Source organism: Prenolepis imparis, unplaced genomic scaffold (assembly GCF_030444845.1).
Source record: "Prenolepis imparis isolate NDT839.2.m4 unplaced genomic scaffold, iyPreImpa1.0 SCAF_9, whole genome shotgun sequence".
Classification (NCBI taxonomy): Eukaryota; Metazoa; Arthropoda; class Insecta; order Hymenoptera; family Formicidae; genus Prenolepis; species Prenolepis imparis.
In genome coordinates, this window is record NW_028141167.1 from 14,969,750 (window position 1) to 14,987,761 (window position 18,012).

An 18,012-nucleotide genomic window follows, 5' to 3' on the forward strand; every position below is an offset into this window, starting at 1 on the left:
TTTAGGAGATGATTCTTTGTCGAAATTTAAGGGGGGGGAGGGGGGTTCATATAAATATACTCCTATATCCCTCCCTGAGGAGTTACATTCCTCCAGAGGGAGAGGTGAAAATTAGGTTTTCAATTTTTTTCTCAATTTTTTGGACAAATTAAAGAAATAAAATTTGGTAGATATTTTTCACTAGTATAAAGGATGTTTATTAATATTTTCTTAATCTTCTCGTAGCGTTATAAGAGGATGAAACTAACAACCTTTATTCAATTTTATATTTTATTTTTTTATAGAATTTTTTAACGGATCGGAATGCGATCATCTAAAAATATGCGTTAGAATTAAAGCTTATAATTCCTCCTACTTTTTATTTTTTTCGTAAAATTAATACTTTTCAAGAAAAAAAATAAAAATCTAATTTTTACCTTTCCCTTTGAAAGAGTGTAACTCCTCAAAGAGGGATATACGAGTATATGTTTATATGAAACGGGGGGCCCCCCCTTAATTTTCGATAAAGAATTATCTCCTAAAATTTTTCGCACTTATTTAGAAACACCCTATATATATATACAAGGTGTTTCTTAAACATATGTCAAAAATTTAAGGGGTGATTTCTTGGGTCATTTTATGAAAATTTATATCTCTGATGATTTTTTGAAAATCACTTCGTTTTGAAAAAATACAAGGCGATAATTTATAAGAAAATAATTAATACTTGTAAAAGTTATTATAATGTATAGTGTTCAAAGAACTTCTTTATTGTTACCACAATGATGCCAGAATAAAAATATTATATTAATAAAAATAAAAATATAATAAAAATATTGTATTTCTTGTAAATTTTTATCGCTCTGTATCTTCGAAACGAAGCGATGTTCGAAAAATCATCAAAGGTATAAATTTTTCATAAAATGACCCAAGGAATTACCCTTTGAATTTTTGACATATGTTTAAGAAACACCCTCTGTATATACACAATAGCATAATATAGAAATGTCAATGATCGCGGATATTTATTTTGAATACAGGTGCCAGCATAAATTTTGTACGTGAATTTCTGAAATGATAAAAGTATATATGCGGGTTATATAATGCACATACAATATGTGTGTATATGCATTCAAAAATATATAAAGAGCCATTGAATATTATAATCTTTCAACTACACTCTTGAACTTGAAGTAGTACACAGTAAAGGAGGATGCTGTTCTCCGTGTTAAAATTGATGTTAGTGGTTTTATTAAACGAGGTATACGCCTATAATACGCGAGACATCGAAGTGATACTGCTACCGATATGGGACTCGAATAAAGGTGCATCGGAGGTACGTATTATAGATTTATTCTTATATTATGTGATAATTAAGTAATTTTTATTTTTCAAAATTCTCAAAATCCATATATATATACGAGTATATATGTAATAATTAAACATATAAATATATATAATTATATATAAAATATATATTCATAAAATTAAAAAAAAATAAAATTGAAAAAATAATTTTAAAATAATTTTCAACAAAGAACAAAAATTAAAATAAATAAAAATTGGCTTATACATATATAATATAAAGTGAGCAAAATTTATATAAAAGTGAGAAAAAATTGCAATAATATATTTATTTATATATGAGGCAATATTTTTGTCATTTTTTCAAATTTTACTTTTACTTTGCGAAAATTATTATTCTATAATTATTTTCAATTATATTTTTCTTATTATTTTAGAAGATGATTTTAGAAGAATAATTTTTGCATCGTTTTTCTTAAAAAAAAGTGAAATTTCTAGAAGTAAAGAAAAAATTGTCTCAAATATAAATTTATAAAAATTCATATATAAAACAATTTTTTCTGATTTCTTAAAATTTTACTTTTTTTAACTTTTTATTTTTCTAATTATTTTTCAATTATTTTTCTTATTTTATAAATTTATATATATTTATATTCATAATTTTTTCTCACTTTTTCAAATTTTACTTTTTTTTACAAAAATTATTTTTCTAATTATTTTTCAATTATTTTTCTTATTATTTTATAAAAGTTATTATTTTATTTACATTAAGAGGCAATTTTTTCTCACTTCTTATTAAAATTTCGCTTTTTCTAAGAAAAACTATGCGAAATAAAAATTCTTCTAATTTAATAAATAATCTAATAATTTAATATACAATATATATGTGTGTATATATATATATATATATATATATATATATATATATATATATATATATATATATACAGGGTGTCTCAGACCGGATCATTTGGAGACGATTTTTCTTCAGTAAAAATGTCGAGGCACCAATAATTTTTGAATTATAAGCGATTGAAAATAAAGTTTTTCGCGAACTAAGTTTTGTTTGGAAATTAAAATATTTAACACAAAAATTCTTCAGTTAATTTCAGGTTTACTTTAATAATCGAATTTTAATTTAAGGCTTATATTGTTAGTTTTACAAAATTAATAAAGATACATGATGGCAAAAATTGGGAACATGCAAAAAATGATGACTTCTCTCGATATTTTCGCTGAAGAAAAATTGTCTCCAAATGATCCCAGGAATCTGCCATTAACAGGTTATCCGGTATAATCATTGAAAAAAATGTATATTAAATATATTTGTGCAGATTCCGTTAACTTTTGAAGTATTCGGGCAATTGATCCAGCTGAGCCTACGTAGAAATGATAAAATTGTATCGTCCGAGTTTCAAATGTGGAAACATAATACTAAAGGCATCATCGAAGAGTTGTCGCAATTGAATGCACCAAAATCTTGCTATTATCTTCACGAAGATGATATCGGCTCCGCGGCCATAAGTTTTTGCCAAGGGCATGGATTGGTCGGTATATTTTATTAGTATATTTAAAAAAATGTATCCCTCTCTAAGTAATATAAGTATTAAAAATGTATCTCTCTCTGTTGAAAGTAGCATGGGCTCATCTTTCTAGAGAACGTTACGTTGGAGATTACACCATTACGAAACGGCTTCGAGTCTTCGCCCTTGCTTGTCGATGACGATCGTTATATTAAGGAAAAAGCCGACTCTGTCGGCGAACCTCATGTAGTTAAACGATCACCAAGTCTCCGAATTCCAAGTCTGCAAGAGACTCATCCGAAGCGAGTCAGAGTCGCGAAAGATGAGCGATTGACGTTGGAGCTGGCCGTCTTCTTCGACGAGGCGGCATATCGTCTGTTCTCGCCCTTTCTGGATGAGGACGACGAGAAAATTCGCGACATGTTGCTAGCGTATGTGAACGGCATCCAAGCGTTGTACCATCATCCGAGTCTCGGAGTCTCGATCGACATCTCGTTGATACGCCTGGACGTTATTGAGAGGCAGCCCTTCGATTTGCCGCACTTTGGCGGCGAACGAGGCGGTTTGTTGGATTCGTTTTGCCATTACGCGAACGCGCGGAATCCCGCCGAGGATGATGATCCGCGTCATTGGGACATGGGTCTCTACGTAACCGGATTGGATCTTTACGCTCTCGAGGACGGGAAGAGGAACCGGGCCACCATGGGATTAGCCACCGTCGCTGGTCTTTGCATTCCGCTCTATTCTTGTGTGATAGCGGAATTGGGAGTCACCGATCAGCTCGGAAAGCCATATCCGTCCGCGGGCTTTACGTCGGTTTTCATCGCCGCTCACGAAATTGGCCATAAGTAAGTTATTGAGTTATTCTTGAACGATAGGCGAATTATATATAGAAAACCCGGGAAAAAGGAATTTCATGCGTGCATAATCAAATATAAATAATTAATGTAGGGATATGAATATATGTGAACGAGCAGAATACAAAATATATGATATGGGACGAAGAGTGATTCATAAGGGAACTTGTGAAGAGGATCACTCATCATCCCGATTCTAGAATCTTCCTTTGTCAATAAAAACAGCTACTCCGCCACTGACAAGACAAAAGGAAATCTCACGAACCCGAAAATTCTGATTTTGATGAAACTTAAATTTATACACATGCAGAGGGATAAATAGATGAAAAGATTAAAAAATTTTTAGTCATTTTTGGCCATTAAAAACGATTCCACCTTAAGTTTTTATATATAAATCGATTCCTTGCAATATTTGGCATAAAAAGTTATGAGAACAGGATAGCCAAAAAGTATAATAAATAGTTTACAAAATATTTTATACTTTAATGTAATATAATTTTATAAAATATCTCGTAAAAATTCATTTTTTGATGATCTTATCTCAATACTTTTATGCGCAAAATAAGGAGAGGAATCAAAATTGTTGTAAAAAAACACACATATATATATAGTTGTTTTTAAGAAGAAATAGAAGATACTTTATATTTTATATATACATATACATATTATATATATATTTTTATTTATAATTATACAGAGTGTAACTGAACAAACATATACGGAGTACAGCATCAAATTATCTGGCTAATTTGGAAACGATTTTTCCTCAGTGAAAATGTCGAAGCACTACTAATTTTCAAGTTATCAATGATTGAAAAAGAAGAGCTTCTCACACACACATACACACACAAACTAAACTTTGTAAAGTGAAAATATTAACAAAACTACATTCTTCAGTTAATTTCAGGTATAGAGTTTATTTTAATAGAATTTTAATTTAAAGCTTATAGTTACAAAGATATACGTACAAGATGACAAAAATTGGGAACATGTAAAAAAGACTTCCTTCGACATTTTCGCTGAGGAAAAATCGTTTCCAAATTGGCCACAGAATCCAATGATGTGCTCCATATAAGTTTTTTCAGTTACACCCTGTATATGGACTTTTTTTCTTAAAGATATCCACCTCCCGGAAACGAGAGATGACCTGATCCATATTTGAAAGTTTAGGAATGCATCACGACTCGAGCGGCAACGCGTGCCCGAAGGACGGATACATAATGTCTCCCAGTAGAGGTGTTCGAGGTGAGATAGTATGGTCCGACTGTAGCCGCAAGATAGCCGAGACGCTCTCGCAAACGAAGCCCTGTCTCCTAGATTGGCCCGAGTCACGAAACACCTCGGACGCGTCTGCGCACGACCATTATTCGCGTTATCGTGACCTACCCGGAAGAGAATGGACGGCCAAGAGGCAATGCGAGTTACTCCTACGCGACAAGGACGCGAATGTCGTCACGTTGTATCAATCTTGTCAGTCCCTCCAATGCGAGACACCTCGCAGGAGCGGATATTACTTCGCGGGACCAGCTCTAGATGGTTAAGCATTTTAATTTCTTCCGCGCTGGATATAGCAAAGATATATATATATGACTCATCCGCACGTTCAGTAAAACTAACTCGTTTTCTTTATTTTTTTTCCTTTTCCAGGGACTCATTGCGCACCCGGTAGGGAATGTCACGGCGGAGAATGCGTGCCCGTTCTCGAACAGTCGTTTAACAGCGAAAAGGGTAGCTGGAGCGAGTGGAAGGAAGATTCTTGCAACAGTGGTTGTCTAGAACGGTCCAAAGGAGCTCGAGTTAGACGACGATTTTGCGAAAATCGGGATCATCATAAACCGGCGACAAGTTGCAAAGGATCGTACTATGACGTACTCTTGTGCAACGACGAGAAACTTTGCCGAAAGAAACGCAGAACGACCGTCGAGTTTGCCACGCTGAAGTGCGCCCTCTTCAGCGAGAGGCTGCTGGAATTGGACGGCTCGGCGAAGGGTTTGCAGGCGGATCATGAAGCTGACGTACCGTGGATGGCTTGCGCGATATTTTGCCGACGAAGGGACATCGCTGCTTATTACGCACCGCGCGTGGAACTGAACGATCTCGGCCTCGACCCCTATCTACCCGATGGCACGTGGTGCCACGCCGAGGGGGACCGAGATTACTTTTGCCGTCAACATCACTGTCTGCCGGAACACTTTGTATTCGGTAAAAAATCGAGACCGAGAACGGATTATCGATATGAGGAGGAATTGGGACCACAAAATGCAGGAAATCGGTTAGGATCGATCGACCGACTCGTCAAGTATCTCAAGACATCGGGCCCGGATGGTTTGCCTTTGTTGACTTCCGTGTCACGTGGCACTTCTTCTCCGCCTGGCGAAGATGAATGGATCGACAAGGATTACATCGAATTACCCGCATCTGAAACGAGTTTTTCCATTGCTTCTTAAGGCTCCTGAGTCCTCGCCGCGGCCACGTTAGATTGTCATCATGTCAGAGGAGAGAAAATAATATATACACGCATATTTTTTAAATAAAAAGATACTTCGATGAAACACTACTACTTCAGATGGCTTTAGGACACTTTTAAAATACCTCGAAAACTATTATCTTTTCCCTTGACAGTCAATCAACAACCATAAAATGATCGTGATATCAGGGACTTTGTCATGCGGAATGACTACGCGGCATGTGCAAAGACTAGATGGACGTTCTAGTACTAGGCCTCATATTACGGTCATTTTACAGCTATTGATTGATTATAAAGGGAAAAGGATAGTTTTCGAGATATTTTAAGAGTGTGCTAAAGCCATCTGAAGTGCTATTTCATCGAAATATCTTTTTATTTCGAAATGGCATGTAAGAATTTTTAGCGTGTGTTTTCTCGCCTCTGACATCACAATTCCATGGTCGGCGAGGAGCCCAGGGATAAAATCTTCTCTTTCTTTTCCCTTTTTTCTTCCTTGGGGATTTGATTAGCGCGTTCCACTCGCTTCGTGAACCCGAAAATTCTGAAATTCATCTATGTATTCCTCTCCCCTACATGTGTGTAAAATTTCATCAAAAATTAGAATTTTCGGATTTGCAAGGTTCCTTTGACAGACGGTCAAAATTGCTTATTAATAACGGTGAGAAAAAAAGGGAAGAAACAAATCAATAGTTATTACTTGACATGTTTTTGGGGAGGGGAATATGCGTATATACGTAGAATGGGTAGAATGTCGTGCTCTCTCGATTCCATATGGGATGAGAAAGTGACTCGGAAGAGTAGGAGGGGAGTGATGACGTCATCCCTTTCCTCCCCCACTTCATCTATTTTAAGACTGTCCCGAGTGTTATATATTCGTATTTATATAGGAGCGAAACGGGGGAAGCCGGATAGCTCAGTAGATAGAACAGTCACCTGATAATTGGTAGATTGTGGGTTCAATCCCGATCTGTGTTACCCCACATAAGGTAATGAGTAGACTCGCTCTATTATACCAAGTAGTATCCGAAAGGAAGAAAATTTAAGAACCTTTACCTTTTCTTAGGAGCGAAATGGAGAATTGAAGGCAATAAAGAAAAATACGTATATATAACTCTTAATGATTCTCATATTAATTTGTATACAAATAATTAATAAACTGTTAAACTTAGGAGCACGTTACATAACGGGACGATCAGTTAAGCGATCGGACCTTAATTATAATTCGCCTTAATACTTAATATAAACAAAACAATTTTTTTCCTCTATTATAAACAAAGTGTATGTACGAACAAAAGAAAATGAAACAATGTATATGTACAAGATCACCCGTCGCGCAATATTCAAAAACTTTTGTCTCTCATTATTTTACTCTTCGTTTTTGATTGGACTTATATGCTTTCGTATCACTATATATGTATGTAGGTGTACATATAGACTTGTCTCGTATCCTCGTATCGTCATTGTGTCTGTAAGCCCCTCTATTATTTGCTGCGAGTACACGAACCTTGATTGAATGAAACGCAAAAGTTTCTGACATTGCAGTGTTCTTTTACATTGCCTTACAACCTTACACATGCATCCCTCACATATACACCCATGCACACATACGTATAATAGAGGAAACAAAGATCCAGACGCGACGATCACACAAATATATCAGCGACAATAATAATAATATTAATAATAAGTCCTCTCTATATAATTCTATAATTTAATATATATATATAATCGTCTTTAGTCGATCAATTGGGCTATCGTTACGCGCGTAGAGGCTGCAATAGATATAGGGACACCAATTCATCGAAATTTCATTTCGAACTTGTCCAACATTGACGTCGAAGAGAAAATAAAACATATTTACTTTTAATTTGGCCTCTACGAGCAGATATACATTTAATCGCTCTCGATCGTTCTGTCGTATTTGTTGTCGTCATCGTCACTGGATACTCCAGGTCTCTATGTACTAGAACGCACACGAGACGTATATATGTATATATATGTATATATATATATATCATAATCTCGTCGATCGGGACGATTAGAAATGTCCAATTGCTGATATTTCCTTACATCGTACTGTTTTTTTTTTTCTTAATCATAATTTTATGTTCAAGCTCAATTGGGTAGCGTGTCGTACAATATATCTTTAGCACTTTGCGTCAGATTTTCCGGGAACTTAATATCAAACGACACGAGCAAGTCACCCTTTCGCGACGGTTCCTTGGGGAAAGGTAGACCGTGGCCCTGGAACCTCTTGACCGTATTCGGCTTGATGATCTCTCTCGTCAGATTCAAAGGTATCTTCTCGCCGGTCAGTGTAGGAACTTCGACGATGGTACCGCATAGAGCTTGCTTCAGGCTCAATTTACACGAATACCTAATGTCACTGCCTTCTCTCCTGAATAACGAATGCGGCTTGTCTCTAATGATAAAAACGATATCCGCCGGTTCCCTCCTCGGCGATTGATCGCCCTCCTTCTGAAAAGTGATCTTGGTACCGGCTTTCCAGCCTGGCTTCACGTTGATCGTCAGGAGCTTGTCCTCCTTCTTAGTGCTACCGTCCGGTTGTATGGCCCGTCTGCATATCTTCATCTTCTTCGTGCAACCGCGTAGAATCTCCTCCAGGCTGATGTACAGGTCGTGCTCGATGGCCGGATCTTGAGCGCGATCCTTGCCTGCAGCCTTGCCGGTGTTCGGGCTCGCAAAGTTAAACGAGTGCGATCTAAAGGCGCCACCTTGTCGTGGCGGCCCCATCCCGCCAAGTCCGAAAGGATCCATATCGATGTCCATGTCGTCCTCGTAGAAGGGGCCCCCTCCGCGGTTGCCAGCGAATTCGAACAGATTGTGAAACGGACTGGCCGAGCCAAAGAACTGAGCGAAGGTCGCCCTGGGATCGCCGTGGAAGGTATACGACGTGGCACCTCCTCCGCCTCCGCCAGCGGAAGCGCCTCCCTTGAGACCTTCCTCGCCGAATTTGTCGTAGACCTCCCTCTTCTTCGCGTCCGACAGCACCTCGTATGCCTCGGCTATTTCCTTGAACTTCTCCTCGGCACCGGGACTCCTGTTCTTATCGGGATGATATCGTAAGGCCAACTTTCTATAAGCCTTCTTTATTTCCTCGTCGCTCGCTCCTTTGGCTATGCCAAGTATTTTGTAGTAATCCTTCCCCATTTTCCTTCTATTTCGTTTCTGATGATTCCTGAAACAAAATTGAACGTTTTTTATTATACAATTATGTATAATTTTATATTATTTTAAAAATTTTATATAATTAAAAATTGTATTTTATATAATTTCATATAATTATATATAATTTTATATACAATCTCTATTTTTCATACTTTTATTTTTTTTCTTAATTTTTCTAGTGTATATATATTTTTTAGTTTATTAGAATATATCTCCTTTTTGCATTTTGAAGGAAAGAATTGATATTGGAATTGTATGTAATAATAAAAAATAATAATATATAAAATGGAATAGTCATTAATCGCTTTAATATTAAGACATTAAGGTGATGCTGGAGTTGACTCTGTTTTACCGACGAAATTTAATTTGTAATTTTATTTATCTTTTATTGCTTTTATAAAATTAAAAATCCTTTTCAGGGATTAAAGTACATATGTTAATAAAGGCATGGGTGGTCATCTTTGATTAAAAAAAAGAAAAAATTTTGAAAATTCACCAACAAGCTGTCAGTTCATACAAATATTTATTTTTTATTAAAGTTATACAGTTTGCAAATACAAAATAAACTCAGGAAGGCAAGGAGAGCATGTGAAAGAATAACAGGAAACCTTTAAAATTGAGTTTAGAAGTTTAGCCTTAAAAAAAAACAAAAAATTTGATTTATGTAAAACATGTGCAAAACCGAAATAATAACATAAAAAAGAGCAAGAAATTGGTTCCCCGATATTGGTACAGATGCGCTATAAAGTTCTCAGTACATAAAAGCAATAAAAAATAAACACAAGTTATAAAAATTAACATTTCGTCGGTAAAACAGAGTACACTCCAGCATCACCTTAGACGAATATATTTTTTTAAATTATCTTTTTAAAAACTATTCATAAAAGAAGAAATATTGGACAACACAAATAGGAAGAGACCTTTAATTAAAATTTCTAGTTAATAACAAAGTTTTTGAAATTTTTTCATTCCCATTAATAAATTATAAATTTTTTACGTTGATAACACTGGTTTACAAAAAAAAAATTTTTTTTCATTATTTTGAACCAGACAAGATGTTTCTTATAGATTTTTGGATGCTGAAAACAATGTTGCAAGGAAATTTTCACCAGCTCACCAGTCAGATTTCCGAAATAATTGAAGTATAATATGCAAAAAATAGCTTTTTTGCGATATTTGAGGTTTATTTGTGAAAAAGGTTAATATTATCTGGAAATTCTGATCAGATGTCATGAATGTATTGTTCATCCCCTATAAAGTGCATTTTTTTTTATTTCGATATCTTACTTTTTAGTCATGTTAGAAAGGATTTAAATACAGAATTTTGCTGAGATAGCAAATATTCCTGCTTATAATGATGAAGTCATATAATTATATTTATAATTTGTAATTTAGGGGCTATCAATACACATATACAGTGTAACTTATCGTAATAGATTTCATTAAATGTATATTTATATATAGGGTCTCATTTTAATTGTCTACCTTGAATTTTTCGAAACAAATGCATTTTGGAAAAAAATATTGCAGAACAAAAATTGTATGATTTAAAGGGGGACAAATAATGGTAAAATCAATTTTGAAAAAAATAATTTTTTCTAAAAACCTTTTTTCCTTAGGAGCATCTCCATATGAAAAGTAAGTAATTCCCAGCTTTAATCTTTCATAATATGGCTAAAAAGTAAGATATTGAAATAAAAAAAATGGATTTTATGGGGGATAAACAATACATTTATGATATTTGATCAGATTTTCTAGATAACGTTAATCTTTTTTATAAAAAAATCTCAAATATCGTAAAAAAGCCACTTTTTGCACATTAAACCTTAATTATTTTGGAAATCTGACGTACTAGTGAAATTTGGTTTGCAGCATCGTTTTCAGCACCCAAAAATCTATAAGAAACACTTTGTCTAGTTTAAAATAACTTTTGGCTGTAAAACTAGTGTAATTTATTTATCAAAATACATAGCTTTCATGTATATGTATGTATGTATATGTATATATGTGTCATACAGTCTTTAAATACCAATGTTTGTCATGTTTTAACATTAAGAGTTTAATTATCTCATTCAGTGCCGTAACTAGTTTTTTATGTGCCCTGGGCAAGGTTTTATTTTTGAATCCCTTAATTATTTTGGGGGAAAAATAATAATAAAACGAAAACGATATAGCAACTGTTTATAAATAATTTTTGTGTATACAAGAAATAAAATAAGATATATATAAGATCATTCATATTTATTTCATATTTATAAACAAAAATAATTATTTTAATTGCACTTTTCTGGCTTTTATTGCAGCAAATTCGTTGATTATATCATCATAATTAATATCTTTAGCAATACTATATTCAATCGAAATTATGGAAAGATTGGATGATAATCGTTCTTCTCCAATTTAAAATTTAAAATTTGAAAATATTATATTTGAACAATTTTTTTGTTCAATTTCATTTCAAGGCCCCCCTCTTCGTTCTGGGCCCTGGGCCTGTGCCCCTGTTGCCCCTGCCTAGTTACGGCACTGATCTTATTGTCACTACATTTCTACGCGATAACATACTCGATATGTCAAAAAGGTATCGGTAGCGATTTGAAGAAAAGGAAGAAAGAAGAGGAAGAAAGAAGAGGAAGAAAGAAGAGACGAAACGATATGTGCTTTCGCGTTCGTGGACACGCAAGCATTCGTTTGGCTAAGTGTGCTTATAATAGGAATGTACTAGAATCACCGCGAACGCGACGTATTTACGGTCGAATTTTCTGCCATTTTTTTTCTTCGTCGAGTTTCGTCGAAAGGTGGAGAACCACATCGAGGGAGCCTCAATATACACCCACGTACATATATCTATTTCTGGCAATGATGACCGCGAATACACGACGAATGTTTCGAGCGATTCACGATTCGAGCTGCAACGCAAAAATAAATACCCCGCCCGACTAAGAGAGCTCTCTGTACGTGTCGTCTCGTTATATTTTTCAGGACCGATAATATATACACACACATACACACGGGAAGAGATTTTCGCGAAAACATAGAGAAAATATTGCGACATTTTTCCTTCTCTTTCGTCCAAATTTCATAAAACCTAAGCAAGGTTACGACGAGTCGCAGTAACAGATCGACATTGGATCTTCTCTTCCTTTTCAATGTGTCCCTTTTACTACTTACTATATAATTATTTCGCGACAGTATTATTCCTCGAGCACGTTTCACGTGTGGACACGATTGGAGTACAAAAGCTACGTGTCCTCGCGAAACTTGACAAAGAGCATTCACACGAAACTGATTCCGATCTCTCTCTCTCCAAAGGACACTCGATACCACTGGGTCACGTACTAAACTGTCGCGTAACCCCGCAGTCCTTATATATATAAACTTTCCATCTAGCAGCTTCCGGAACTTTCGAGAATGAATCGACGCCAGTTCCGCAGCGCGACGTAGTCGATGACGTCAAACGGCCGACATGTTTGGCGCCAATTTCAAATCTGCCATCTTCTCCTTTCCTCCTTTTTACGATTTAGGTTCCTGCACACAACAGAGAAAATATTAAATATTAGGAATAGGATTTTTTTTTTATATAAATAGAAATTGAATATTACGCATATAATGAAAAAGAATAATTTAAATATATAAATATAATTGTGTCGTGCAATCATAATGTAACCAAAATATTTAATTTACATAAATATAAATATTTATATAAAAATATATTTATATTATAAAATATAAAATATTATATTTATATTATATTATATTAAATATAATATAAAAAATATTTATATTTAGCTTAGAAATTTAAACGATATGGACTTAAATATTGCTAACAATAAGTACAATACAAGGAAATCTCTAATCCTAGAGCAACACTTTTATTATCAATCACATTTCAATTATGTAATGGGAATTTTTACTTATATTAAAGAGGAAAAAAAGAAATAGATGCTGGTGTGTGTGGGTTTGTCTTATTAATTTACAAAGAATTTAAAACTGTTGCAGATCTTTTTTTATCGCTATATTAGAATGACATCAGAAATATATAATTTTTAAAGAATAGCGTTTATTATAATGACGCTAAATGTATTTATTTTAATTTTTCAAATGTTACACAATAGTCTCTACAAAAAATAGAAAATACATTTTAGATATTTAAAATTAATTTTGTTTTAAATTTTCTCTTGAGAATATTTTTTTTTTTTTCAACTAGTGTATTTTGTCATGATCGATCATGATTGAATGAGTTATATTTAATATATTTAATATTACGTCATTTTATTAATTTCTATTCTTAATATTTTCTGTATTCTATATAAGGATTTATTTTCGCCAATATAAAGAGAGGGAGAATATCAAAAACGAATCAAATAATATAAAAAAGTGTATTTTATAAATATGTGTGAAAGGAATTTTTGTGAATTAACAAGATTTTAGTCAGAAAGATTTATTAAAAATAAAATCTCGTATTGAGATTTATTAAATTACCTTGGTATATCGTATCGATGAAAATTTATGCCTTGTGTACGGCTGAGTTTCAATGAAAATTAATTTTTCATTTTTGAAATCGACATATCACCATCAGCATTTCTGGCTCTTTCTCGCTCGTCGAAATTTAAATATGTATTTCGCACATTAAGAGTCTCATCAAAGTCTAATTAACAAGATTTTATTCAATTATCTGCTTAAACGTAAGAACAGAGCGTGTCTGCACTCTCGTGAATTCGGCGGCATATATTTGTCATAAAAATCTTGAATAAACTCTTCCACTTTGAAACCAAACTTCTGGTATAGTATTAAGGCAGGATTAGTGACCGACACGTGTAGCGTGACATCCTGTCCCATACAGGTCTGTATCAGATGATACAACATGAATGTGCCGATGCCCGATTTTTGCCACTCTGGACGCGTCAGGATGAACGAGATATAAGACTCGTTGTAGCTTACGTAAGGTACTAATATCGCGAAACCTATGACCAACTTTTTGTACAACACGACGCACGTGAAATCTGGATATTGCAAACACTCGGTCACTGAAACAAAATATAATACTTTAGCTATATATAGATGTATAAAGAAAATCAGGATTCTGAAATATCTCGAAAAAAAGATTTTATAAAAAAAAAATGTCAGAAAAAAGTTGTAGGATTTGAAAAGATGTATTTTAATATATAAGGTCATCTTGAATTTTGTAATGGAACCACCCTAAATTTTTTACATAAATTGATTCCTTGTAATATTTGGCATAAAATATTATAAGGATAGGATGGACAAAAATAATTTACGAGATACTTTGTATTTTAGACTCCTGAGTCCTCGCCGCGGCCATGTTAGATTGTGATGTCAGAGGCGAGAAAACACATGCTGAAAATTCTTAGATGCCATTTTTAAAAGATATTTCAATGAAACACTACTTCAGATGGCTTTAGCACACTTATAATACCTCTAAAACTATTCTTTTCCTTGACAGTCAATCAACAACCGTAAAATAATCGTGATATCAGACTTGTGTCATGCGGAATGACTGCGCATGTGCAAAGACTAGACGGACTGGGCCTCATATTACAGTCATTTTACAGCTGTTAATTGATTATAAAGGGAAAAAGATAGTTTTCGAGGTATTTTAAGAGTGTGCTAAAGCCATCTTAAGTGCTGTTTCATCGAAATATCTTTTTATTTCGAAATAGCATCTAAGAATTTTCAGCGTGTGCTTTCTCGCATCTGACGTCACAATTCCAACATGGTCGGCGAGGAGCCAAGAGCCTTAAAGTATAAAGTAAAAAAGAAATTTTTATAAAATTGATATTTTTCGAGACATTCTGAAGTCCCAAGTTTTTTGCATCCTGTATACGACGACGTAGACAAGTAAATATCTACTTACAATCTATATCGGGCCAAAAAAATTGACTACAAAGACTGTTGATCGCAGGGATGTGTTGTGGTCTGATGTAAGAATAATCGATGGAAGCTCTTGGCGGCGGTTTCCATTGTGGATTATTTCTATTTGTTTTCGCGAGCAGTTCTTCCATGATCCTCAACCACAGCGGTCGACAAGAGGTATCTCGCCTTATAAACGGCTTCAAAAGTCTATTTGTGTACGGACTGTGTACAGATGTAGGCTGATTGTAACCCTGCAATCTTTGTTCAAAAACGCATCCCAGATCATCGTTGAAAAATCGATCCAACACTCGTCCGTTATCTTTCAATATCGCAATTGTAGGCTTAGATCCAAAACGATCAATGTCTAACAAAGGAAGCTGGTATTCCCTTTTTATCTTTCGCACCGCTAATTTTCTATGCAATCTTTTAACAGCGGCCGGAGCCGTCGAGAGATCGGTCTTATTGATTCTTTGCAATAAGTACACCTCTTCCTGATAAGTCATGCGCGGTATTTTATCGTCTGGAATGTACAAGATATAACTATAGATTAAAATACTAAATTAATTATATAAGGCTTTTGTAATGATAATTAAATAGAGGAATAAAAGGCAGGAGCCAGCGCAGTAATTAATTACTGCGCTAACTTTTGCTATCTTTTTTCTCTTTATTTAATTATAAATATAGATTTTACGCCACATATACGCAATTTGATAAAAAAATAATTACTAAGAACAGCGAACGACTTAGACCAAGGTTGTGGACGGCGCTTTGCTTCTTTAAACAAGGAAACTGGAGGCTCTCGTATGGAGACGGGACTATCGTTACTATCTTCGTCGTATTCGTCTTCTTCTATCGTTTTAGCTTCATCACCAGTATATTTTGGCGATGAGGAACTCGTATTATACAACCAGTCGCAGTCATCCATCAGCTGTGCCAAGTGAAAATTGTTGTTTTCGTATTGACAATCGCGTATTAAATCGGAGATGGACGGCATCTCGTTCTCATTGTTTAACATTATGTCATCCTCGATATCCATGTCTACAAAAGATAATTCTCTTAAAAAAAATATCACCCGGCATTTGTGCATTTCATTCATCTATCATATACCATTCGGCTCGTCCTCTTCGAGTAGAAAATCAGACAGTGTTTCCGTAGGTTGAACGTATGCATGGGAATATATCGATGAGCCTTTGTTTTTGAATAATTCCCCGCTACAGTTGCTATCCTCTCCTACAGAGATGCTGGAATCCGACGGCACAGGACTGTTCAACGATTTGGAAGATAGTTTCGAACTCGTTTGTTTCTTTCTATCAATTAATATTTTGTTATCTGTGAAAATAAAGATTACATTGTTATCAACGCTCTCCATAAATCGTATATATACTATGATTTCAGTTATATTACTTCTAGCGATTAAAATTTCAGGCGGATCATTGTCCAATAATTTCCACCATCCAGACTCCCCTAATTCGTTGGTACCAGACTTGAAAAAACTTCCACTGTGATGGGATAATGTACCAGATATAGTGCCGACCCAATTCTTCTTTCTTTTCCTAAGTAAAATATTAAATTAAAATATTATTAAAATAAATAAAATTATATTAATATTATTTTTTAAATATTAAATTAAATGTATTATTTATTAAAATATTAAATTGCACACACAAAACATATGGAAGATACAAATAATATAAACTGATACAATGATGCGGAATACTTACACAGTCTTCTGGAATAAATAATCCCAGTTTCTGTCCACAAAAGTACTGATATCGGACTTCCAATGAAAATATCCCCTTTTACTGATGCCGCTTGATCTTTCACGGAGATTGTAAAGGGTCAAAATGACAGCACTGAGCCATGGCATTCTGTCGCGTACAACCGTTTCCTCGCCCAATGGATTGCAAGAGGCGCAATTAAGTTCGAAGAAAACGTCTCCTACGAAAGACGCCGGGACGCTGCCTCTCTCTAAACATTCTATGTGTATCCTCTTATCACATCCGCCGTTACAACGTAATGACGGTTTATTGTAAGGATCGCATGCTTTTCCACAGTTGTTGCAATTTTCCGTACTTTCCTCAGCCTCGCTCAGTTCTTTTTCGTCATTCGTTTCGTTGACAGCTCTTGACATCTTGCTTTGCTCACTTAAAAAAGGAACGAATCGAACGACTCCACCTAACCTCTATTTTTCGTTATCTTCTCATTCGAAATTGGGCGGAAATTAATCGAAATTAGACCGATAAATCACAAAACGAAGATTCACAATCTCTGAAATTCTATTTAGTGGAGACTGAAAGATCCTGAATCCAATTTTAATGTAAGATTTCAATTTAAACAGACCAACAGAGAGAATCCATGTGACATAGAGATCGGCAGATGGTTCGCGAACCATTCAATTGAACCGGTTCACATCAAAGAGCGCTCGGAAACGGGTCTATAGGGCTGCGTTCAGAAACGTCACCCGAGTGCATTCCCTCTCTTTCTATATCACTGAGAGAGTAGTGATATAGAAAGAGAGGGAATGCACTCGGGTGACGTTTCCGAACGCAACCCAGTAGTGACAGTAGCTGTCGACTCCTTTGATGTAGCCATAGTATAACTACATACAGTAGTGACAGTAGCTGTCGGCTCCTTTGATGTAGCCGTGAGTCGATCACGTGACGGTCAGCCATGTTGTAAGCCTTACGGGCGCTTCATTTGAACATTAAGAATCGCGATAACGTCTTACGCAAAGTCTTTTTTAATGAGATAAAGATAATAATGCAAATTATTTTCTGTTTTTAATGTTAGTATATTTTAAAAATGTATTAATAAAATTATA

At 34.7% G+C, this 18,012-nt stretch overlaps 3 protein-coding genes across 3 annotated transcripts; 1 reads left to right on the forward strand and 2 right to left on the reverse strand.

The window, feature by feature from the left end:
* The first annotated feature begins 912 nt into the window (after positions 1-912).
* Stl (ADAMTS metallopeptidase stall) lies at positions 913-7,301 on the forward strand. The gene is made up of 6 exons (XM_083047124.1): positions 913-1,315; positions 2,619-2,831; positions 2,922-3,655; positions 4,830-5,200; positions 5,312-7,117; positions 7,195-7,301. Exons 1-5 carry the CDS (start codon positions 1,193-1,195, stop codon positions 6,109-6,111), a joined length of 2,241 nt encoding a protein of 746 aa, XP_082903250.1. The 5' UTR covers positions 913-1,192; the 3' UTR covers positions 6,112-7,117; positions 7,195-7,301.
* On the reverse strand, positions 7,238-13,937 carry LOC145941190 (dnaJ protein homolog 1). The gene is made up of 3 exons (XM_083047126.1): positions 13,800-13,937; positions 12,489-12,845; positions 7,238-9,330 (listed from the first exon to the last, which is right to left on the reverse strand). Exon 3 carries the CDS (start codon positions 9,300-9,302, stop codon positions 8,247-8,249), a length of 1,056 nt encoding a protein of 351 aa, XP_082903252.1. The 5' UTR covers positions 9,303-9,330; positions 12,489-12,845; positions 13,800-13,937; the 3' UTR covers positions 7,238-8,246.
* Atac2 (Ada2a-containing complex component 2) lies at positions 13,743-17,652 on the reverse strand. The gene is made up of 7 exons (XM_083047125.1): positions 17,532-17,652; positions 16,913-17,335; positions 16,596-16,744; positions 16,299-16,520; positions 15,918-16,229; positions 15,193-15,711; positions 13,743-14,344 (listed from the first exon to the last, which is right to left on the reverse strand). The coding sequence occupies exons 1-7, from the start codon at positions 17,546-17,548 to the stop codon at positions 13,989-13,991; spliced, it is 1,998 nt and encodes a 665-aa protein (XP_082903251.1). The 5' UTR covers positions 17,549-17,652; the 3' UTR covers positions 13,743-13,988.
* Positions 17,653-18,012: the final 360 nt, after the last annotated feature.

What these genes read in the sequence shown, in the direction of transcription:
- Stl (XM_083047124.1), top strand. Translation starts at nt 1,193, where the DNA reads ATGCTGTTCTCCGTGTTAAAATTGATGTTAGTGGTTTTATTAAACGAG. An exon ending in CGAATAAAGGTGCATCGGAG is followed by an intron (nt 1,316 to 2,618) that starts GTACGTATTATA and finishes ATATTTGTGCAG; the next exon opens with ATTCCGTTAACTTTTGAAGT. An exon ending in CGCGGGACCAGCTCTAGATG is followed by an intron (nt 5,201 to 5,311) that starts GTTAAGCATTTT and finishes TTCCTTTTCCAG; the next exon opens with GGACTCATTGCGCACCCGGT.
- LOC145941190 (XM_083047126.1), bottom strand. Translation starts at nt 9,302, where the DNA reads ATGGGGAAGGATTACTACAAAATACTTGGCATAGCCAAAGGAGCGAGC.
- Atac2 (XM_083047125.1), bottom strand. An exon ending in TATTTATTCCAGAAGACTGT is followed by an intron (nt 16,745 to 16,912) that starts GTAAGTATTCCG and finishes TATTTTACTTAG; the next exon opens with GAAAAGAAAGAAGAATTGGG. An exon ending in TAAGTCGTTCGCTGTTCTTA is followed by an intron (nt 15,712 to 15,917) that starts GTAATTATTTTT and finishes TGTACATTCCAG; the next exon opens with ACGATAAAATACCGCGCATG.